This window comes from Salvelinus namaycush, chromosome 8 (assembly GCF_016432855.1).
Source record: "Salvelinus namaycush isolate Seneca chromosome 8, SaNama_1.0, whole genome shotgun sequence".
NCBI classification, from domain to species: Eukaryota; Metazoa; Chordata; class Actinopteri; order Salmoniformes; family Salmonidae; genus Salvelinus; species Salvelinus namaycush.
Window position 1 is genome coordinate 48,213,762 of NC_052314.1, and position 25,965 is coordinate 48,239,726.

The 25,965-nt window shown below is 41.3% G+C and overlaps 1 protein-coding gene across 1 annotated transcript in view; it reads left to right on the plus strand.

Moving 5' to 3' along the window:
* gucy1b1 (guanylate cyclase 1 soluble subunit beta 1) overlaps positions 1–15,384 on the plus strand; it is a 50,058-nt gene extending 34,674 nt beyond the window's left edge. The window contains exons 11-13 of the mRNA XM_038999878.1: positions 6,678–6,818; positions 13,418–13,572; positions 13,814–15,384. Coding sequence (XP_038855806.1) covers positions 6,678–6,818; positions 13,418–13,572; positions 13,814–13,946 — 429 coding nt within the window. The 3' untranslated portion in view covers positions 13,947–15,384. The remainder of the gene's footprint in view (positions 1–6,677; positions 6,819–13,417; positions 13,573–13,813) is intronic.
* Positions 15,385–25,965: the final 10,581 nt, after the last annotated feature.

Here is a 25,965-nt window from a genome sequence, read left to right on the forward strand (position 1 = left end):
TATCATGACAGTTTTTGCTCTGTATTGTGCTTTATCTTGAAAACTTGAATATTGACATGCACACTTGAGGATTGTATTAACAGTGGACTTGCTAAAAGATTACAATAATGAGTGTAGTATTATTTTAAACACCTCACATCCTTTTAACACAAATACCCACTAACATACAGGTAACTGCCAAAATAAGGAAACACCAACATAAAGTGTCTTAATAGGGCGTTGGGCCGCCACTAGTCGCCAGAACAGCTTCAATGCGCTTTGGCATAGATTCTACAAGTGTCTGGAACTCTATTGGAGGGATGCGACACCATTCTTCCATGAGAAATTCCATCATTTGATGGTGGTGGAAAACGCTGTCTCAGGCGCCACTCCAGAATCTCCCATAAGTGTTCAATTGGTTTGAGATATATACAGTGCCTTTAGAAATTATTCACACCCCTTGACTTTTTCCACATTTTGTTGTATCACAGCCTGATTTTAAAATGGATCAAAGTGAGTTTTTTTTGTCACTGGCCTATACCCTATAATTTAAAAGTGTAATTTTTGTATTTTTTTTAATCATTGCATCAATAACTCTTTTGCTATGGCAAGCCTAAATAAGTTCAGGAGTAAAAATGTTCTTATGTTGCATGGACTCACTCTTTGTGAATAATAGTGTTTAACATGATTTGTGAATAACTGCCTCATCTCTGTACCCCACACATTCAGTCGAGCAGTGAATTTCAGACACAGATTCAACCACAAAGACCAGGGAGGTTTTCCAATGCCTCGCAAATAAGGGCACCTATTGGTAGATGGGTAAAAAAAAAGCAGACATTGAATATTCCTTTGAGCATGGTGAAGTTATTAATTATACATTGGATGGTGTATTAATAAACCCAGTCACTACAAAAATACAGGCATCCTTCTTAACCTCTCCAGGATTTCACCATGAGGCCAATGGTGATTTTAAAACAGTTACAGAGTTTAATGGTTGTGATTAGAGGTTGACCGATTAATCGGAATGGCCGATTAATTAGGGCCGATTTCAGGTTTTCATAACAATCGGAAATCGGTAATTTTGGACGCCGATTTTGCAGATGTTTTATTTTTTATATTTTCTCCACACCTTTATTTAACTAGGCACATTCTTATCTTCAACGACGGCCTAGGAACGGTGGGTTAACTGCTTTGTTCAGGGGCAGAACGACAGATTTTTACCTTGTCAGCTCAGGGATTCAATCTTGCAACCTTACGGTTAACTAGTCCAACGCTCTAACCACCTGCCTCACGAGGAACCCGCCTGTTACGCGAATGCAGTAAGAAGCCAAGGTAAGTTGCTAGCTAGCATTACACTTATCTTATATAAAAAAATCAATCAATCAATCATAATCACTTGTTATAACTACACATGGTTGATGATATTACTAGTTTATCTAGCGTGTCCTGCGTTGCATATAATCGATGCAGTGCGCATTCGCGAAAAAGGACTGTCGTTGCTCCAACGTGTACCTAACCATAAACATCAATGCCTTTCTTAAAATCAATACACAGAAGTATATATATTTAAACCTGCATATTTAGCTAAAAGAAATCCAGGTTAGCAGGCAATATTAACCATGTGAAATTTTGTCACTTCTCTTGCGTTCATTGCACGCAGAGTCAGAGTATTTGCAACAGTTTGAGCCGCCTGGCTCATTGCGAACTAATTTGCCAGAATTTTACGTAATTATGACATAACATTGAAGGTTGTGCAATGTAACAGGAATATTTAGACTTATGGATGCCACCCGTTAGATAAAATACGGAACGGTTCCGTATTTCACTGAAAGAATAAACGTTTTGTTTTCGAGATGATAGTTTCCGGATTCGACCATATTAATGACCTAAGGCTCGTATTTCTGTGTGTTATTATGTTATAATTAAGTCTATGATTTGATAGAGCAGTCTGACTGAGCGATGGTAGGCAGCAGCAAGCTCATATGCATTCATTCAAACAGCACTTTCGTGCGTTTTGCCAGCAGCTCTTCGCAATGCTTCAAGCATTGCGCTGTTTATGACTTCAAGCCTATCAACTCCCGAGATTAGGCTGGTGTAACCGGTGTGAAATGGCTAGCTAGTTAGCGGGGTGCGCGCTAATAGCATTTCAAACGTCACTCGCTCTGAGACTTGGAATAGTTGTTCCCCTTGCTCTGCATGGGTAACGCTGCTTCGAGGGTGGCTGTTGTCGATGTGTTCCTGGTTCGAGCCCAGGTAGCGGCGAGGAGAGGGATGGAAGCTATACTGTTACACTGGCAATACTAAAGTGCCTATAAGAACATCCAATAGTCAAAGGTATATGAAATACAAATCGTATAGAGAGAAATAGTCCTATAATTCCTATAATAACTACAACCTAAAACTTCTTACCTGGGAATATTGAAGAACCACCAGCTTTCATATGTTCTCATGTTCTGAGCAAGGAACTTAAACGTTAGCTTTCTTACATGGCACATATTGCACTTTTACTTTCTTCTCCAACACTTTGTTTTTGCATTATTTAAACCAAATTGAACATGTTTCATTATTTATTTGAGGCTAAATTGATTTTATTGATGTATTATATTAAGTTAAAATAAGTGTTCATTCAGTATTGTTGTAATTGTCATTATTACAAATAAATAATTTTCTGGTCCTCCAATAATCGGTATCGGCGTTGAAAAATCATGATCGGTCGACCTCTAGTTGTGATATGAGAAAACTGAGGATGGATCAACAACATTGTAGTTACTCCACAATACTAACATAAATGACAGAGTGAAAAGAAGGAAGCCTGTACCGAATAAAAAATATTCCAAAACATGCATCCTGTTTGCAACAAGGCACTTAAGTATTGATCACATGGCGCTGACAGAGATGACGGCCTCGCGACTAGCTCTTAGGAAACTTTGCGGTATTTAGATTTTTATGTATTATTTTTTACATTATTAGCTCAGGAAATGTTTTGTGTCATTACATACAGCCGGGAAGAACTATTAGATATCAGAGTGGCGGTAATTTACCAGAACTACCAGCATTACGACCAGGAATAGGACTTCCTCGAAGCAGATCCTTTGCTCGCTCTCCCCAGGGCAATTGAACTCATTCCAGAGGGCGACCCAGAACATCGCCAGCGGAGGAGAGACACTTGGAGCGGCCTGCTTGTTTGACTTAGAAGCGGTGGGTGGTGAGCGCACCTCCTGAGTATATTACTCCCTAATGTTCAGTTTTTGGATAACAAAGTTGATGAGCTCATGGCAAGGATTTCTTTCCAGAGAGACATCAGGGCCTGTAACATAATTTGTTTCACGGAAACATGTCTCTGTCGAAATCGGTCCAGCCAGAGGGATTCTCAGTTCATCGTGCAGACAGGAATAAATATCTCTCCGGGAAGCAGAAGTGCGGACGTGTGTGTTTCCTGATTAACGACTCATGGTGTAATTGTAGTAACATACAGGAACTCAAGTCCTTCTGTTCACCCGACCTAGAATACCTCACAATCAAATGTCGACCACATTATCTACCAAGAGAATTCTCTTCGATTATAATCACAACCACATATATTCCCCCCCAAGCAGACACATAGATGGCCCTGAACAAACTTTATTTTACTCTATGTAAACTGGAAACCACATATCCTGAGGCTGCATTCATTGTAACTGGGGATTTTTCAAGGCTAATCTGAAAACAAGACTCCCTAAATTCTATCAGCATATCGACTGTGCTACCAGGGCTGGTAAAACCCTGGATCATTGTTATTCTAACTTCCGCGACGCATATAAGGCCCTCCCCCGCCCTCCTTTCGGAAAAGCTGACCACGACTCCATTTTGTTGCTTCCAGCCTATAGACAGAAACTAAAACAGGAAGCTCCTGCTCTCAGGTCTGTTCAACGCTGGTCCGACCAATCTGATTCCATGCTTCAAGATTGCTTCGATCACGTGGATTGGGATATGTTCCGCATTGCGTCAAACAACAACATTGACGAATACGCTGATTCGGTGAGCGAGTTCATTAGCAAGTGCATTGGCGATGTCGTACCCACAGCAACTATTAAAGCATTCCCCAACCAGAAACCGTGGATTGATGGCAGCAGTCGGCGAAACTGAAAGCGCGAACCACTGCTTTTAACCAGGGCAAGGTGACCGGAAACATGACCGAATACAAACAGTGTAGCTCCTCAATCATCAAGCAATCAAACAAGCTAAGCGTCAGTATAGAGACAAAGTAGAGTCGCAATTCAACGGCTCAGACACAAGAGGTATGTGGCAGGGTCTACAGTCAATCACGGATTACAAAAAGAAAACCAGCCCCGTTGCGGACCAGGATGTCTTGCTCCCAGACAGACTAAACAACTTCTTTGCTCGCTTTGAGGACAATACAGTGCCACTGACACGGCCCGCTACCAAAACCTGCGGACTCTCCTTCACTGCAGCCGACGTGAGTAAAACATTTAAACGTGTTAACCCTCGCAAGGCTGCAGGCCCAGACGGCATCCCCAGCCGCGTCCTCAGAGCATGCGCAACCAGCTGGCTGGTGTGTTTACAGACATATTAAATCAATCCCAGTCTGCTGTTCCCACATGCTTCAAGAGGGCCACCATTGTTCCTGTTCCCAAGAAAGCTAAGGTAACTGAGCTAAACGACTACCGCCCCGTAGCACTCACTTCCGTCATCATGAAGTGCTTTGAGAGACTAGTCAAGGACTATATCACCTCCACCATATCACCTCCAGACCCTGGGTCTCGACCCCGCCCTGTGCAACTGGGTACTGGACTTCCTGACGGGCCGCCCCCAGGTGGTGAGGGTAGGTAACAACATCTCCACCCTGCTGATCCTCAACACAAGGGTGCGTTCTGAGCCCTCTCCTGTACTCCCTGTTCACCCACGACTGCGTGGCCATGCACGCCTCCAACTCAATCATCAAGTTTGCAGACGACACTACAGTGGTAGGCTTGATTACCAACAACGACGAGGCGGCCTAGAGGGAGGAGGTGCGGGCCCTCGGAGTGCGGTGTCAGGAAAATAACCTCACACTCAAGGTCAACAAAACAAAGGAGATGATCGTGGACTTCATGAAACAGCAGAGGGAGCACCTCCCTATCCACATCGACGGGACAGTAGTGGAGAGGGTAGAACGTTTTAAGTTCCTCGGCGTACACATCACGGACAAACTGAATTGGTCCACCCACACAGACAGCGTGGTGAAGAAGGCGCAGCAGCGCCTCTTCAACCTCACGAGGCTGAAGAAATTCGGCTTGTCACCAAAAGCACTCACAAACTTTTACAGATACACAATCAAGAGCATCCTGTCGGGCTGTATCATCGCCTGGTACGGCAACTGCTCCGCCCACAACCGTAAGGCTCTCCAGAGGGTAGTGAGGTCTGCACAACGCATCACCGGGGGCAAACTACCTGCCCTCCAGGACACCTACACCACCCAATGTCACAGGAAGGCCAAAAAGATCATCAAGGACAACAACCACCCGAGCCACTGCCTGTTCACCCCGCTATCATCCAGAAGGCGAGATCAGTACAGGTGCATCAAAGCTGGGACCGAGAGACTGAAAAACAGCTTCTATCTCAAGGCCATCAGACTGTTAAACAGCCACCACTAACATTGAGTGGCTGCTGCCATACATGTAAAAAATATATCACTAGCCACTTTAAACAATGCCACTTAATATAATGTTTAGATACCCTACATTACGCATCTCATATGTATATACTGTACTTTATACCACCTACTGCATCTTGCCATCTTTATGTAATACATGTATCACTAGCCACTTTAAACAATGCCACTTAATATAATGTTTACATACCCTACATTACGCATCTCATATGTATATACTGTACTCGATACCATCTACTGCATCTTGCCTATGCCGTTCTGTACCATCACTCATTCATATATCTTTATGTACATATTCTTCATCCCTTTACACTTGTGTGTATAAGGTAGCAGTTGTGAAATTGTTAGGTTAGATTACTCATTGGTTATTACTGCATTGTCAGAACTAGAAGCACAAGCATTTCGCTACACTCGCATTAACATCTGCTAACCATGTGTATGTGACAAATTTGATTTGATTTGATTTACACACACACACACACTTTAAACCCCTAAGTTCCTTTGAGACCCCTCTTTCAGAGTCATTGAGATCTCTTCTTCTAGGCATGGTAGCCAAAGTAATAGGCAACTAGGCATTTGTATACATGACGCTAAGCATGATGGGATATTTTAATTGCTTAATTAAGTCAAGAACCACACCTATGTGGAAGCACCTACTTTCAATATACTTTATCACTCATTTAATCAAGTGGTTTCTTTATTTTGGCAGTTACCTGTATACCCCAATGTATTGGTTAGATATTTATTTGATGGTTTGTGACCTCAAGTGGCACTTTATAGTTTGATGAACCATTGAAGTCCAAAGATCCTTTTCATCATAAGGATTTACATTAAGGGGAAACAATATTGTGTGATATAAAATTCTGCATAGTAACAGAAATAGCTCTCTCTACCAATAGGTGGAAACAGTGCATGATATAAAAGTGTCAAAAAGAATAGTGTTAAAAATGACAGACTTCACGTCCTTTTCACATATAACCACTTACATCACACAGCATTTTCTGATATAACGTTCTGCCTAGTAACCAAAATGTCTCTCTTTCTATAGGTGGAGACAGTGGGTGATAAGTACATGACGGTCAGTGGGCTGCCAGAACCATGTACCCACCACGCTCAATCTATCTGCCACCTGGCCCTGGACATGATGGAGATTGCTGGACAGGTCAAAGTGGATGAAGATCCAGTACAGGTGAGGATGGGATATGTTTCCTTTTTCCAACATTTTGACCAAAATCAATTGAGAAATGCAGCAAACGTGAAATGCTGGTGCTGGCTGAGCCATATCAGCAGCCTTGTCCAGAAACAACAAAGCGCTAGACAAGGGGTGGGCAATAATTTTGGCTCGAGTGTCACGCCCTGACCTTGGAGAGCCGTTTAATTTCTCTATTTGGTTAGGTCAGGGTGTGATTTGGGGTGGGCATTCTATGTTATCTGTTTCTTTGTTTTTTACCGAGTGTGGTTCTCAATCAGAGGCAGCTGTCCATCGTTGTCTCTGATTGGGAATCATACTTAGGCAGTCCTTTTTCCCTCTTTCACTTGTGGGATCTTATTTTTGCATTGGTTGTTATTTTGCCCTGCAGAACGTCACGTTCATATTTTGTTTTGTTGTTGTCGGTGTTCATTAAATAAATAAATAGAATGAACACGTACAACGCTGCGCTTAGGTCCACTTCTTCCCATGACGATCGTGACATCGAGGGCCACATGGGGATTTTGAAATTCAACTGAGTGACACATTTTTTTGGGGACCAATTTGTTCACATCTATTGAGGTGTCTGAAAAATGGCATTTTTTTTCAGTATACAGTGCCTTCGGAAAGTATTCAGACCGCTTGACTTTTCCCAAATTTTGTTAGGTTACAGCCTTATTCTAAAGTTGATTAAAAACAGGTTTTTAGAATTGTTTGCTAATTTATAAATAAATATATAAAAATATCACATTTACATAAGTATTCAGACCTTTTGCTCAGTACTTTGTTGAAGCACCTTTGGCAGCGATTACAGCCTCGAGTCTTCTTGGGTATGACGATACAATCTTGGCACACCTGTATTTGGGGAGTTTTTCCCATTCTTCTCTGCAGATCCTCTCAAGCTCTGTCAGGTTGGATGTGGAGTGTCGCTGCACAGCTATTTTCAGGTCTCTCCAGATATGTTAGATCGGGTTCAAGTCCGGGCTCTGGCTGGGCCACTCAAGGACATTCAGACACTTGTCACAAAGCCACTCCTGCATTGTCTTGGCTGTGTGCTTAGGGTTGATGTCCTGTTGGAAGGTGAACCTTCGTCCTAATCTGAGGGCCTGAGCGCTCTGGAGCAGGTTTTCATCAAAGATCTCTCTGTACTTTGCTCTGTTCATCTTTGCCTTGATCCTGACTCCCAGTCCCTGCTGCTGAAAAACATCCCCACAGTATGATGCTGCCACCACCATGCTTCACCTTAGGGATGGTGCCAGGTTTCCTCCAGACGTGATGCTTGACATTTAGGCCAAAGAGTTTCAACAGACCAGATAATCTTGTTTCTCATGTTCTGAGAGTCTTTAGGTGCCTTTTGTCAAACTCCAAGCGGGCTGTCATGTGCCTTTTACTGAGGAGTGGCTTCCGTCTGGCCACTCTACCATAACGGGCTGATTTGTGGATTGCTGCAGAGATGGTTGTCCTTCTGGAAGTTTCTCCCATCTCCACAGAGGAACTCTGGAGCTCTGTCAGAGTGACCATTGGGTTCTTGGTCACCTCCCTGATCAAGGCCCTTCTCCCCCGATTGCTCAGTTTGGCCGGGCGGCCAGCTCTAGGAAAAGTCTTAGTGGTTCCAAACTTCTTCCATTTAAGAATGATGGAGGCCACTGTGTTCTTGGGGACCTTCAATGCTGCAGACATTTTTTGGTACCCTTCCCCAGATCTGTGCCTTGACACAATCCTGTCTCGGAGCTCTACAGACAATTCCTTCAACCTCATGGCTTGGTTTTTGCTCTGTCATGCACTGTCAACTGTGGGACCCAATGTAGACAGGTGTGTGCCTTTCCAAATAATGTCCAATAAATTGAATTTACCACAAGTGGACTCAAAGGAAAACGTTTGTAAAAATGTGTAAAAACCTGTTTTTGCTTTGTCCTGTATTGTGTGTAGATTGCTGAGGATTTTTTTATTTAATCCATTTTAGATTAAGGGAGTAACGTAACAAAATGTGGAAACAGTCAAGGGGTCTGAATAATTTCCGAAAGCACTGTATGTTAGAATTTTAATAATTCTACTTGGGAAGGCAGATCAAGTACTTTTTCTTTTTTACCAAGAGCAAACAACACTTTGCATGTGAACACTCTGAATCCTAAATTATTACACCACATTCTTGACATGTCACTTTATTTTGAGCCTACTTCGCAGTGGGCTTTGACCGGGGCACCCAGCTCCCGCCTGGGAGGCAACCTGGTTTTCAAAACAATCACTATTCTCCTGGTGCAATCTCCGCCCACCCGGGCCAGCTTAATCGAATCCCCTCATTGTAACATTGCTGTAGCCCTCAGTTACAGGAATAGGCGTATAGGTGGTTGAGAGAGCACGTGAGGGCCACATCCCAATTCTCTTATGGTGTGCACTTGCCAACTCCTCATCTTGGGAGTATGCAAGTGCACACTTCGGGTCGAAAGGAGGGGAATCGGGACACAACTCAGCAACATGACAGCAACAAGTCCAACTCATTTGAGTACTGCCTGTGAGAAGAAAGGGTGCTCCACACACAGTCTGTTCACAGTGTGTGACACAATGTGTCTTTGGGTGGCACAGTCACTGCCAAGTAATGACTTGTAATGACTTGCAAACATACAGTACGCAGTATCTACCTCTGTTTGCAACCTCTGCCTCCTATCTATCCAAGTAGAAGTACCTAATATGGGATACTTACTTGTACATATCCTAGATTACCCCTTGTTCCACGTTGTTCATCTGTTCCATTACATTACACATAAGAGTAATTGGACGAGGGCGTCTTCTGTACGGGGGAGTTTTGTTAAGATGCTCGGTCTGAACATTAACATGGATCACTTGCGGTACGGTTTTGGAAGCATAAGGACCTCATCTTTCATATCAGCGAGAGATAATAAAAAAAAACTAAAGGTTAAATTGATACACACCTTGCTAGGGCTAGTGTTCCCACATGGCCACATCTCCATGTTACAGCGCGTGTTTACGGAAGACGGAAGACAGAGGGACCACCTGTGCTAATTAGCTATCTAGCATGCTCTGAACACCTGTGTGTAATGGAAGAAGGCCACCAGAAACGTGTTGGCACTGACAAATACTGTTGACTGTACCTGTGATAAAGCCGGTTAAATCAGTGTACAGTAACTGTACATTTTTCATTTGAGAAATTATTTTGATGTGATATGAAAGTAAAGGGCCTTGTGTTTCTAGAACCGTATCGCAATTGATAATCAATTTGTTCAGATGGAGGATTTGGCTGTTTTGGCTGCCAGAGCCAGTATACAGTACTTCTGAAAATAACATACAGTGATTTGCTAAAGTATTGGGACAGTGACAATTTTTTTTTTTTTTTTGGCTCTGTACTCCAGCGCTTTGGATTTAAAATGATACAACGACTATGAGGTTAAAGTGCAGACTGTAAGATTTAATGTGAGGGTAATTTCATCCATAATGGGTGAACCGTTTAGAAATTACTGCACTTTTTGTACATATTGCCTCCATTTTAGGGGACCAAAGTATTGGGATAAATTCACTTATGTGTATTAAAATAGTTACACGTTTTCTTTTTGGTCTCATATTCCTAGCACGCAATGATTACATCAAGCTTGTGACTCTACAAACTTGTTGGATGCATTTGCTGTTTGTTTTGGTTGTGTTTCAGATTGTTTTGTGCTCAATAGAAATTAATGGTAAATAATGTAGTGTCATTTTGGAGTCACTTTTATTGTAAATAAGAATAGAATAGGTTTCTAAACACTTTGCATTAATATGGATGCTACCATGACTACGGATAGTCCTGGATGAATCGTGAATAATGATGAGTGAGAAAGTTACAGATGCACAAATATTATACCCCCAAAACATGTTAACCTCTTACCATTACAATAACAGGGGAGGTTAGCATTTTTGGGATGGTATGATATTTGTGCTGTACAACAAAAATATATTTAAAATGGTATTAAATATCATCTTATCTTATAAATACATTTTCATCATGTAATTCTCAACATATTCATAACAACAGTAAAATACAATGTTTCCCTTTGTTTACACTCTGTTTTGAACATTTCTTGTCGCCATGACTACGACAGGCTATCTTGACTGGCACTAAATTTAGCTGACATTAGCTTCTATGCTAATGGTCTTTTATACATTAATTAAACTAATATTATAAAAAATAACAATTATATCATTATACTCCGCTTAACTTGGTGTTTCATATCCTATGCTTTATAACTCACTCACCTTGATGATAACGTTAATAATTTGTTTATCTGCTGCTTTTCTCTTCAGTTTTCAGTTCAACTCATTCAACTGACTCACTGACTAGGCAGGCTAGCGCGAGAGTGTGTGAAACAACCACTAGAGCAGGCCGAAACAAGCCACAGTTGTCAGGGCTACAGGTGTAATGTGGAGAAGTGCAAGTTTGTAGATGTATATCTATGTTTGGTTTTGTTAGTCCTATTAATAAGAAAGTGAGATAAGTAAATAGTAAGGATATGATGCAAGATACTTGATATCACAAATCATAAACCCAGGAAATTATAATCATAAGCATATTTCATTCATGAAATATGTATCATATTACATTAAACAAATTATAAGAATATTGCGATATACAGTACTGACTCTTATTTAATCATCTCTTTTTTATCGTCCCGTCTCAGAAATGAGTGAATGATTTGTTTTCGTCGCTTTACCCCCTAGTATTTTTTAGCATCAAGTATTTATAAACTCTTTTTTTTTAAAGCCACTGTCCACATAAGACATTGTAAGAGCTGTAACTTGGATGTTAAACAGCAGACTTTTTGTTTAACTGGCGGATTGAGTTTGTTATTGTATCAGTGACTCTTGGAGACTTGGCATTGGAAAATCACATCTGGCTAACAAAACATTGTTTATCAGACACATGGCATGGGGTGGAGAGGATCCCAGTTTGGCAGTAGAAACAACCTCCAATCATCTCACTGCCCTAGGTATAAAAAAAATAGGTCCTCATTCCACTTTATCCTAAACATTTAGTGTTCAGCTTGTGTTCTGTTCTCACTGTTCGAGCACTGAAGGTCCTGAACCCGTAAGAGACACAAATAGAGGGTCTGCTACATTCAATGGAATGTTTATGGATTTGTTATTTCATTTAGTCTAAATATTTCATTTCATTTTACGTGCCCTTTCTTTCACCTTACACATAGTTTTAAATGACAAATACCATCATTACATTATGTAGGCATATGTAAACAAATTACCTGTATTTACGCTAGTGTAACAGTTCCAATCATGGCACCAGGTATTGAAGGTATGTCTTCTATAAACAGGAAATTGAGAGTCCAAAAATGATTGCATATTGCAAAACACTGCTCGCCCGTAGCAATTTCCCCAAAAACAAACAGTTATAACAGTCTTCATCTATCATGTTCTCTCTTTTTATGTGCTCATCTAGCTAGGCACACAGAGCCAGTGCCACATTTAAACAGTGTAAAGACTTCTTATTTGTCAAATGAAATGGATCCTCATGCAATAAGGGGTGGAAGGGGCTGGCACAGTCATATAAATATACTAACATACTCAGACCATGGCAATTTGACTGCTACACTCAATTCCTAGTTCTATTGGCACAGTACGATCACGGCCGGATTACCTAATGGGCACACAGGGTTGGGGACCCCCTAGATAGTATTTGAAAACGTAGGTTGTGAGCCCACAGGAGGACGGGGCACTGCAGACAGAATACTATGAACACGTCGGTTGTGAATCGCCTGGAGGTTGCCCCCCCCCCCCCCCCCCCCAGATAGCATATGACCTCATCAGTTGAGGGCCCCCTGGAGGTCGGACAAATGCAGCCCTGAGTCCCATAGAGCTGTAAAGAACTGTAGAGATCCTGAGAAACCTTGACCTTGTAACACCTCCAAACTAATGTTCCAAAAACCTGTTCGCAGTTGTTTCAACCGTGCTCATATTTAGACACATTGCAGAGGTGTTAAAAACAACAACACTGCAGCAGATACATTGTTAAACATTCCATGACCAACGACTAGTTATCTTGTCTCTGGTGTTTATCCATGTCTTTGTGGAACACAAATCATCAACCCTGTCTATTGTTTAACGTTGGCTTAACATTTGGTTACAAAGATGTAAACGTCATGGTGGGTGTTATGTACACAGTACATTTACTATAGACAGTCGGTTCCAAAATGGTTAGCTATATGGAAGTTACGATGGTAGGAATGTTGTGTGAATTATCTGATATATACTGGGTTATTACATGGCAGGTGATCAGACACTGAAAAGTCCAAACAGCTTGATGAAGTCAATAGATTCATGCATACTGTTCAGCATGTGCCAATATTGTGGGAATCCAGGGATTAAATAAAAGTGTTTTTAAACAGAGTGTAATCCCTCTCTACCTTTAGTATGTTTCATGCTTTATTAGACAGACATAAAACAAGTGCTGGGACACAGGCAGGTAGGGTTGAAAATGGGGATCAAACCCCGGTCTCCATTGGGGAGGCATGTACATATGCTGTCCAGGAGTGTTACTTACTCGAACGTGACTCTGTATGGGAAACCCAGTTTTCTTGACAATCCTCTTCTCTCCCTAGATAACCATTGGGATCCACACAGGAGAGGTGGTAACTGGGGTCATAGGTCAAAGGATGCCCCGCTACTGCCTGTTTGGAAATACTGTCAACCTCACCAGCCGCACAGAAACCACAGGAGAGAAGGGAAAAATCAACATTTCAGAATATACTTACAGGTAAGGATAAATATGCCGTTATTTAGATGAATGAGACATTGCTGTGAAGTGCTGATCCATTCTTTGTAAGATTGTGCATGGCATGGTATATTACTGTTGCTGATCTTGTCCTTCAACCTTTCTGTATGTGTGTGTCTTGGGGGTTGGGCTAAAGGGAAAAAAACACCTTCTTTTGAAGCAGCCTTTGGAAACAACATATTGTTGAATTCTGTGAAAATGTGGGAAATACCTTTGATTTCAGGTGTTTGCAGTCGGCAGAGAATGCTGACCCCCAGTTTCATTTGGAGTACCGAGGACCCATCACCATGAAAGGCAAGAAGGAGCCCATGAATGTGTACTTTCTGTCGCGCAAAAGTACTGAACGCGATGTTTGATCACAAAAGTATTTCCCTTTCCCCAGCCGGAAAAATGCATAAAAGTGTAATTTTTGGGTTCTAATTTGGTTTTACGGGTTGAAGAGACATCAGATAACTAAATTAGAACCAAGAGAAGATGTCCTTTTCTGTCCACTAAAAAGAGAAGTTAAAAAACGTTTTACAATCAGCATAAAATTTAACCATAACTCATGCCTGACCAGTTTTGCTCACTGGGTCACTTGTCAGTTTCAAGAACCTGCTGTATCTGAAGACAATTTTACCGTCTAGAAATATACCTTGTTCTCTCCTTCACCAACAGTTATTCTTATTGTTAGTATGTATGTTTGTTACAAGTGACAAAGGTAGATTATAGGATTAAGTTAGTATGATATGACGCAGATGAAGAACCTATTTTTATGGATATACTGTAGGTACTGGCACGTACTGTAATACAATGTCATGTATTTTTTTTCTCTATCCATTCCAGCATTTAAAGTAGTATTTTACCCTCAAGGTATTCTGTATTCTATGTATTTATTCACTAATGTTGTATCTGTGCACTGATTTTCTTTGTTATTTTTCTTTGTGGTATAATATACATGTATAGGCCAAAATGTATAGGCCAAATCATAATCTCAACTGTGAATTCCATATTCTGTAGGACATACTGAACTTTTGGTATAATGTATTAAACACATTAAATATTTCACTTAACTGTCCAAATTAATTTTAACACCAATAAGCAGTGTTGTGTAGTAGTGAACTACATGTAGTTCAACTAGTAAATTAACTAAATTATGCAGTAGCTTGTTGGTAGTTGAACTACATTCAAATCTAGGTAGTGTTGTCATTAGTTAATTACTTTCTTTGCCATGTAGTGGTGTAGCTAACTACTGGAACTAAACACTACTCTTTTTGCAAAAATAAAATAAAAAATGGGTGAGGTAGGCAATCATTTCCTTTCTTTTTCGACCTCAGACCTGCCTAATTCTCACTTGAAACATCGTTTTTGTGTTTAGCAGGCTAAATTACATATTCTGTTAACATATGACCCCAACTTGATGTATTCTTGCAATTTGTAGACAATGACATTTCAGATTTACATATCATAATTTTCACGATTTGGATGTAGAGAACTACTTTTTCAAAGTGACTTTAGTTAAGTAAACTATATTTTTCTTAAGGGTATATTTAGTATAGCTTAACTTCTTCCAGTGTGAAGTAATTGGTAGCTTGATAAATTATATTGTCAGAGTAGCTTCCCTAACACTGCCAATATGTTGTTCTGTAAGTGTGACATTTATTTTAAACTGCACTCAACCAAAAAAACTTGTTCATGTGCAAGTGCCTCACAACGTGGCATGCTATTGTGTAGGAGAAGACTATTGTTTTTACATCAATTAATTCACTGTTTGTTTCATTGATGATTTTTGTTGAATAAAAAGAGGCTACCAGAGCTGTGGTATTATTTATTTGTTAGTTTTTTATTACTTATTTCCATGCTGGCACATAATGGGGATTGTTCGTAGGCTGGTGGAACCAGCAGAGATCGGGCTGCTTCCACCAGGCTAGATAGTTGGGACAATAGGAGAAATGTATCAAATATTTGAATAGGAGTGGACTGTCAAGGAGTAAGTGAGGAAAGAGGTAATTTTACTATACATACACTACTGTACCAAGTGAGCAGAGGAATTAGAAAACAGTTCATGCATTTTGAACAAAAGTCACTGTTTGCAACTGAAATAGTCAACCTTGCAGAAGCAGAGGAAATCATCCTTGGTTAATGCGCCCTCAAGTGGCCAGTTGTAGAACTGTTGATACTGACTGACATCAGAGCCAAGTACACAGATCAGAGTACACAAAAAAGAAAAGAAATGTTTAGCACCATGTGTCCTACCCTACCACCCACCCTCCCTAATGATCCTCAATGATTTGATTTTCTTTCTATCCTAGTATTGAGGTACACATCATATAGATATCTACACACTTCAATAACAATGAAAACTCAGGTACATAATCAACCAGACAACAAAATAAATTATAGCTTGCCATGTCCTATAAAATAAATCAAATAAAATGTTATTGTTCGCGTACACATATTCTGCAGATGTTATCGCGGATATGGGTTTTTAGAAATGTTTGCAAATTAAAAACAGAAATAGTTCATTTACATAAGTATTCAGACCCTTTATTCAGTACTTTGTTGAAGCACCTTTGGCAGCGATTACAGCCTCAAGTCTTCTTGGGTATGACGCTACAAGCTTGGCACACCTGTATTTGGGGAGTTTTTCCCCATTCTTCTCTGCAGATCCTCTCAAGCTCTGTCAGGTTGGATGGGGAGTGTCACTGCACAGCTATTTTCAGGTCTCTCCAGGTATGTTTGATCGGGTTCAAGTCCGGGCTATGGCTGGGCCACTCAAGGACATTTAGAGACTTGTCCCAGAGCCACTCCTGCATTGTCTTGGCTGTGTGCTTAGGATCGATGTCCTGTTGGAAGGTGACCCTTCACCACAGTCTGAGGTCCTGAGTGCTTTGGAGCAGGTTTTCATCAAGGATCTCTCTTCACTTTGTTCCGTTCATCTTTCCCACGATCCTGACTAGTCTCCCAGTCCCTGCCACTGAAAAACATCCCCACAGATGCTGCCACCAATATGCTTCACCGTATGAATGGTGCCAGGTTTCCTCCAGACCTGACGCTTGGCATTCAGGCCAAATAGTTCAGTCTTGGTTTCATCAGACCAGAGAATCTTGTTTCTCATGGTCTGAGAGTCCTTTAGGTGCCTTTTGTCAAACTCCAAGCGGGCTATCATGTGCCTTTTACTGAGGAGTGGCTTCCGTCTGGCCACTCTACCATAAAGGCCTAATTGGTTGAGTGCTGCAGAGATGTTTGTCCTTCTGAAAGGATCTTCCATTTCCACAGAGGAACTCTGAATCTCTGTCAGAGTGTCACCTCCCTGACGAAGTCCCTTCTCCCCCGATTGCTCAGTTTGGCCGGGCGGCCAGCTCTAGGAAGAGTCTTAGTGGTTTCAAAATTCTTCCATTTAAGAATGATGGTGGCCACTGTGTTCTTGGGGACCTTCAATGCTGCAGACATTTTTTGGTACCCTTCTACAGATATGTGCCTAGACACAATCCTGTCTCGGAGCTCTACAGACAATTCTTTCGACCTCATGGCTTGGTTTTTGCTCTGACATGCACTGTCAACTGTGGGACCTTATATAGGCAGGTATGTCCCTTTCCAAATCCTGTCCAATCAATTGAATTTACCACAGGTGGACTCCAATCAAGTTGTAGAAACATCTTAAGGATAATCAGTGGAAACAGGATGCGCCAGAGCTCAATTTCGACTCTAATGACAAAGGGGTCTGAATACTTATGTAAATAAGGTATTTAATTTAATTTTTTTGGCAAAAAAAAAACTTATTTCACTTTGTTATTATAGGGCATTGTGTGTAGATTGATGAGGAAAACATTTAATGTAATACATTTTAGAATTAGGCTGTAACGTAACAAAATGTGGAAAAAGTAAAGTGGTCAGAATACTTTCCGAAGGCACTGTACATGTAGACATAGAGGGGCCTTTCTGAAAGGGTCACATATTTTTTCCCTGCTGCTGTGTGACTCAGGTTGTGACCCTGAAGTTGAGTATCTGATGTTATCCATCAGCAAGCAAAGAGAGCCTGAGTGCTCTCTCAGTCTCAGTAATATTGCTTTGACTTTAGCCTAGCAGTTTTACCTTCTCTTCTTTAGAGAATGCACATCAAGATGGCAGGCCCGAATTCCAAATAGGATGACAGACATTATACTTTTATAGTGTAACTCAGGCCATGATTCACTCCGTCCGTGCCTTGTTGACAATTAACCCTTTAAAGGCAATGTTCCCGTGTTTGCAGAGACCACATTCACGGTCAATTCTGCATATGTTGGCTAAATCGGAAATTACCTTTAAATTGCGCATTGTCGGAAAAACACCATTGGATTGAATAGCGGCTTTAAAATTTTCTTCATTCACCATCTCCTGTAGCTGTAATATCTCAATAAGCAACTAAATTAAATTTAAAAAAAGAGTAAAATCTTTTACACCAGATGTGCAGTTTTATCATCTTTACAAACATTCAGTATAATTATTTTATGAATGTTGTTAAAAAAGCCTCATTGCAGGTTTACATGGGAATAATGCGATAACTTCAAAGAAAATAAAAACCAGCACACTGTTCTTGCTAGTATGGCTTATTTCATTAAAGGTTAGCCTACGTGGCGAACTCTTGGCCAATCTTCTGAGCTTTTTGATGTGCCGGGCTCAAATGCAATTGGATGCTTGATATCGATATCATTATCATTTCTTTTTTACAGATATCAATATAGCCTTTCCATATTGATGCCTATCACTACTACTGAGTATAATGCTGTTAATGATTAACCTCCCACATCTACATTGTTGAGTAATGTTCCCTTGATTGATTACATCACTACAGGATGGCTGTGCTGCAAGCCCAGCTTCAGACGCAATCGTTAGGCAAGGGTAATTTCAGTGTTGGAAAGGATGAAACAGCGTCTGTGCCACCAGTAAATACAGATAGTAACGTTAGTATAAATCCCCTCGCACGGTCCCCGCAGCCGGACAACTTTCTCATGGCTTCTGGAGGGAAATGCTGTAGGAATGCTCAACTGGTGTCGCTCATTCAGCCGACAGAAACAGAAAGTTTTCCCCATTAAGTAGCGAGTCGGAGTCTGAGGCCGAGCCTTCTCTTGTCTCTACTCCTCCCGTTACGTGGTCTGAGACGCCGAAGCTTCCCACCATTAGCTCTGACAAATTGAAAACCCTAGTCATTGGCGACTCCATTACCAGCAGTATTAGACTTAAAACGAATCATCCAGTGATCATACACTGTTTAACAGGAGGCAGGGCTACTGACGTTAAGGCTAATCTGAAGATGGTGCTGGCTAAAGCTAAAACTGGCGAGTGTAGAGAGTATAGAGATATTGTTATCCACGTCGGCACCAACGATGTTAGGATGAAACAGTCAGAGGTCACCAAGCGCAACATAGCTTCAGCGTGTAAATCAGCTAGAAAGATGTGTCGGCATCGAGCAATTGTCTCTGGCCCCCTCCCAGTTAGGGGGAGTGATGAGCTCTACAGCAGTCTCACAACTCAATCGCTGGTTGAAAACTGTTTTCTGCCCCTCCCAAAATATAGAATTTGTAGATAATTGGCCCTTTTTCCGGGACTCACCCACAAACAGGACCAAGCCTGGCCTGCTGAGGAGTGACGGACTCCATCCTAGCTGGAGGGGTGCTCTCATCTTATCTACCAAAATAGACAGGGCTCTAACTCCTCTAGCTCCACAATGAAATAGGGTGCAGGCCAGGCAGCAGGCTGTTAGCCAGCCTGCCAGCTTAGTGGAGTCTGCCACTAGCACAGTCAGTGTAGTCAGCTCAGCTATCCCCATTGAGACCGTGTCTGTGCCTCGACCTAGGTTGGGCAAAACTAAACATGGCGTTGTTCGCCTTAGCAATCTCACTAGGATAAAGACCTCCTCCATTCCTGCCATTATTGAAAGAGATCGTCATACCTCACATCTCAAAATAGGGCTACTGAATGTTAGATCCCTCACTTCAAAGGCAGTTATAGTCAATGAACTAATCACTGATCATAATCTTGATGTGATTGGCCTGACTGAAACATGGTTTAAGCCTGATGAATTTACTGTGTTAAATGAGGCCTCACCTCCTGGTTACACTAGTGACCATATCCCCCGTGCATCCCGCAAAGGCGGAGGTGTTGCTTACATTTATGATAGCAAATTTCAATTTACAAAAAAAAAATGACTTTTTCGTCTTTTGAGCTTCTAGTCATGAAACCTATGCAGCCTACTCAATCACTTTTTATAGATACTGTTTACAGGCCTCCTGGGCCATATACAGCGTTCCTCACTGAGTTCCCTGAATTCCTATCGGACCTTGTAGTCATAACAGATAATATTCACATTTTTGGTGATTTTAATATTCACATGGAAAAGTCCACAGACCCACTCCAAAAGGCTTTCGGAGCCATCATCGACTCAGTGGGTTTTGTCCAACATGTCTCTGGACCTACTCACTGTCACAGTCATACTCTGGACCTAGTTTTGTCCCATGGAATAAATGTTGTGGATCTTAATGTTTTTCCTCATAATCCTGGACTATCGGACCACCATTTTATTACATTTGCAATCGCAACAAATAATCTGCTCAGACCCCAACCAAGGAGCATCAAAAGTTGTGCTATAAATTCTCAGACAACACAAAGATTCCTTGATGCCCTTCCAGACTCCCTCTGCCTACCCAAGGACGTCAGAGGACAAAAATCAGTTAACCACCTAACTGAGGAACTCAATTTAACCTTGCGCAATACCCTAGATGCAGTTGCACCCCTAAAAACTAAAAACATTTGTCATAAGAAACTAGCTCCCTGGTATACAGAAAATACCTGAGCTCTGAAGCAAGCTTCCAGCAAACTGGAACGGAAATGGCGCCACACCAAACTGGAAGTCTTCCGACTAGCTTGGAAAGACAGTACCGTGCAGTATCGAAGAGTCCTCACTGCTGCTCGATCATCCTATTTTTCCAACTTAATTGAAGAAAATAAGAACAATCCGAAATTTATTTTTGATACTGTCACAAAGCTAACTAAAAAGCAGCATTCCCCAAGTGAGGATGGCTTTCACTTCAGCAGTAATAAATTCATGAACTTCTTTGAGGAAAAGATCATGATCATTAGAAAGCAAATTACGGACTCCTCTTTAAATCTGCGTATTCCTCCAAAGCTCAGTTGTCCTGAGTCTGCACAACTCTGCCAGGACCTAGGATCAAGAGAGACACTCAAGTGTTTTAGTACTATATCTCTTGACACAATGATGAAAATAATCATGGTCTCTAAACCTTCAAGCTGCATACTGGACCCTATTCCAACTAAACTACTGAAAGAGCTGCTTCCTGTGCTTGGCCCTCCTATGTTGAACATAATAAATGGCTCTCTATCCACCGAATGTGTACCAAACTCACTAAAAGTGGCAGTAATAAAGCCTCTCTTGAGAAAGCCAAACCTTGCCCCAGAAAATATAAAAAATTATCGGCCTATATTGAATCTTCCATTCCTCTCAAAAATGTTAGAAAAAGCGGTTGAGCAGCAACTCACTGCCTTCCTGAAGACAAACAATGTATACGAAATGCTTCAGTCTGGTTTTAGACCCCATCATAGCACTTAGACTGCACTTGTGAAGGTGGTAAATTACCTTTTAATGGCGTCAGACCGAGGCTCTGCATCTGTCCTCGTGCTCCTAGACCTTAGTGCTGCCTTTGATACCATCGATCACCACATTCTTTTGGAGAGATTGGAAACCCAAATTGGTCTACACGGACAAGTTCTGGCCTGGTTTAGATCTTATCTGTCAGAAAGATATCAGTTTGTCTCTGTGAATGTTTTGTCCTCTGACAAATCAACTGTAAATGTCGGTGTTCCTCAAGGTTCCGTTTAGGACCACTATTGTTTTCACTATATATTTTACCTCTTGGGGATGTCATTCGTAAACATAATGTTAACTTTCACTACTATGCGGATGACACACAGCTGTACATTTCAATGAAACATGGCGAAGCCCCAAAATTGCCCTCGATGGAAGCCTGTGTTTCAGACATAAGGAAGTGGATGGCTGCAAACGTTCTACTTTTAAACTCGGACAAAACAGAGATGCTTGTTCTAGGTCCCAAGAAACAAAGAGATCTTCTGTTGAATCTGACAATTAATCTTGATGGTTGTAATGTCGTCTCAAATAAAACTGTGAAGGACCTCGGCGTTACTCTGGACCCTGATCTCTCTTTTGACGAACATATCAAGACTGTTTCAAGGACAGCTTTTTTCCATCTACTTAACATTGCAAAAATCGGAAACTTTCTGTCCAAAAATGATGCAGAAAAATTAATCCATGCTTTGTTACTTCTAGGTTAGACTACTGCAATGCTCTACTTTCCGGCTACCCGGATAAAGCACTAAATAAACTTCAGTTAGTGCTAAATACGGCTGCTAGAATCCTGACTAGAACCAAAAAATGTGATCATATTACTCCAGTGCTAGCCTCCCTACACTGGCTTCCTGTTAAGGTAAGGGCTGATTTCAAGGTTTTACTGCTAACCTACAAAGCATTACATGGGCTTGCTCCTACCTATCTTTCTTATTTGGTCCTGCCGTACATACCTACACGTACGCTACGGTCACAAGACGCAGGCTTCCTAATTGTCCCTAGAATTTCTAAGCAAACAGCTGGAGGCAGGGCTTTCTCCTATAGAGCTCAATTTTTATGGAATGGTCTGCTTACCCATGTGAGAGACGCAGACTCGGTCTCAACCTTTAAGTCTTTACTGAAGACTCATCTCTTCAGTGGGTCATATGATTGAGTGTAGTCTGGCCCAGGAGTGTGAAGGTGAACAGAAAGGCTCTGGAGCAACGAACCGCCCTTGCTGTCTCTGCCTGGCCGGATCCCCTCTCTCCACTGGGATTCTCTGCCTCTAACCCTATTACAGGGGCTGAGTCACTGGCTTACTGGTGCTCTTTAATGCCGTCCCTAGGAGGGGTGTGTCACTTGAGTGGGTTGAGTCACTGACGTGATCTTCCTGTCTGGGTTGGAGCCCCCCCTTGGGATGTGCCGTGGCGGAGATCTTTGTGGGCTATACTCGGCCTTGTCTCAGGATGGTAAGTTGGTGGTTGAAGATATCCCTCTAGTGGTGTGGGGGCTGTGCTTTGGCAAAGTGGGTGGGGTTATATCCTTCCTGTTTGGCACTGTCCGGGGGTATCATCGGATGGGGCCACAGTGTCTCCTGACCCCTCCTGTCTCAGCCTCCAGTATTTATGCTGCAGTAGTTTATGTGTCGGGGGGCTAGGGTCTGTTTGTTATATCTGGAGTACTTCTCCTGTCTTATCCGGTGTCCTGTGTGAATTTAAGTATGCTCTCTCTAATTCTCTCTTTCTCTCTTTCTTTCTCTCTCTCGGAGCACCTGAGCCCTAGGACCATGCCTCATGACTACCTGGCATGATGACTCCTTGCTGTCCCCAGTCCACCTGGCCGTGCTGCTGCTCCAGTTTCAACTGTTCTGCCTGCGGCTATGGAACCCTGACCTGTTCACCGGACGTGCTACCTGTCCCAGACCTGCTGTTTTCAACTCTCGAGAGACAGCAGGAGAGGTAGAGATACTCTTAATGATCGGCTATGAAAAGCCAACTGACATTTACTCCTGAGGTGCTGACTTGCTGCACCCTCGACAACTACTGTGACTATTATTATTTGACCATGCTGGTCATTTATGAACATTTGAACATCTTGGCCATGTTCTGTTATAATCTCCACCCGGCACAGCCAGAAGAGGACTGGCCACCCCTCATAGCCTGGTTCCTCTCTAGGTTTCTTCCTAGGTTTTGGCCTTTCTAGGGAGTTTTTCTGAGCCACCGTGCTTCTACACCTGCATTGCTTGCTGTTTGGGGTTTTAGGCTGGGTTTCTGTACAGCACTTTGAGATATCAGCTAATGTAAGAAGGGCTATATAAATACATTTGATTTGATTTGATTTACAGCTAAAATAGAAAGGCATCTTCCAAAGATAGCTTCTTTGAGGTGTATGTATAGGTCATGTGAAGTTTGCTAATGGAAAATGGTGTCCAGAAGGATCTCTTAGGATGACAGTTGTGTCATGTCTGCACACTGCACAGTACTCATTCATTCATTCATTCATTCATTTCGAGACTTCTGGAATAAATCCGTGTGTACCATAGTGAATATGGTACAACTCTTTAGTGAAAAAGAACCTGACATACTGTAGGTAGCATAAAAAGTTGAAATGGTGCTAGATAGGGAATAATTTTTCTATCTATTGACCTATATTTTCATTGTAAAGAAAGCTACACAGATTTGTAGAAATAAACAGTAGAAACAAAGAAACCCAGTGCCACACAAACGCCAATCCATTCATTAGAGCCAATGTTCTCCTACACGTCAGATTATTTCCCCATTGGCTCTTTCTGTGGCAGACCACCTAAACTGAGGGAATCTTAACAGAAAATATAATCTGCTATTCTCCTATAGGACAGTAAAGATGTCACAATACGTTATCTGTTAGGGCTTACACTATCCCTGTGCAATATTAACTGACAACTACAAAGGTCGTCATTTTTAGGTCAAGTAGTGGGAAGATTATGATTAAACTCTTCTATCGAGCCAAACTTTATCAGAGATTCAGATGATTACATCCGGCCGTGATTGGGTGTCCCATAGTGCGGCGCACACTTGGCCCAGGGTCATCCGGGTTTGGCCGGGGTAGGCAGTCATTGTAAATAAGAATTTGTTCTTAACTGACTTGCCTAGTTAAATACAGGTTCAATAAAAAATAAAAAATAAAATAAAGATAGGCAAGAGAGAGGCAATGGTTAAGATCCAAGGCCACCGATGTGAACCAGTCCCTAACACATAACTGTCCTTATCCTGACATCTTTAAAGTCCTATAGGAGAATAGCAGATGCGCTTCTTATGGTGCACTCAGTCTGCCACAAAGAACTGGTGTGGAAAATAATTTGACGTCCATAGACCAAATAAAAAATAGGCAGCGCTATCTATGCACGATCAAAAGGCAAGAAGTTCATGGTGAACGTTTTTTTAAATCTTTATTGTCCCATGTAAGACATGTGCCAAGGGGCCACATTTCACATTGGTCCACTCTGGAGGGGACAAAGTCTAAAAATGATTTTCATTGATGTCAATGTCTGTGGGTTATATTTCAGTATAATAACCACTTATCGTAGGTAGCTAAATTCTGGTTATCGGTGCATTAATGTTATGACCCCAATGAGGTTATCTGTTTCAACAGGATTGAGGGTATGACATGAAATGTTCATTACCATTCCAATCTTCTCAATTGTTGTCTTACAATACAACAATGGATAATACAATGGATGTCACAATACAACACAAAATATGGTGTGAAACAATTGGAATGGTGATGAATTATCTATGGGTCCGATTTTTAGGGTATTTCGAGCCAGAATGGGAAGTATAGGGAAGTTCTTTATTGTGGCCTTGATGATAACTAACACCAACTTTTACACACAACAAGGAAACCCATTGAGACCCAAGTATTTTAGTTATATAGAGTCATCCTACATTTAATCATATTTAGTTCATGGACTAATAGGGACATTTGATCTACAGGCAGGATGACAGAGCACATTTTTTAATATATTTTTTAATTTCACCTTTATTTAACCAGGTAGGCTAGTTGAGAACAAGTTCTCATTTACAACTGCGACCTGGCCAAGATTAAGCAAAGCAGTGTGACACAGACAACAACACAGAGTTACACATGGAGTAAACAATAAACAAGCCAATGACACAGTAGAAAAAAAAAAAAGTCTATATACAGTGTGTGCAAAAGGCATGAGGAAGTAGGCAATAAATAGGCCATAGGAGCGAATAATTACAATTTAGCAGATTAACACTGGAGTGATAAATGAGCAGATGATGATGTGCAAGTAGAGATACTGGTGTGCAAAAGAGCAGAAAAGTAAATAAAATAAAAACAGTATGGGGATGAGGTTATTGTTAAATAAATAAATAATATATATACAGCACATTGTGCTATTGAATAAATATACATGATTAGGAGGAAATAGTAAAAATATAAAATTAAATAATTTGAGGCGATTGGTAACGGTTTATTTTAAAGAATACTTGATTGAAAAAACACATTTATGAAGTGCTTTAAATGTAGTTTATGAACTGTTATTTATTAGTTTATGGATTAAATGCTTATACATCCATTTTTTAAGTGTAACCAAAAGATGACCCTGTACCCACAAAATCTGGTCACAATGCGGACACAGTGACTGATAAAAGACACATTTTAATGCCAATTGTAGGCGTGACAAATTTTGATCAGATTATGGTGATTGGATCCCCTTGATCGGATGACGACAACCACATGTGAGCACCAGGAAAAAACAGGGCTTCAGTTTGTAC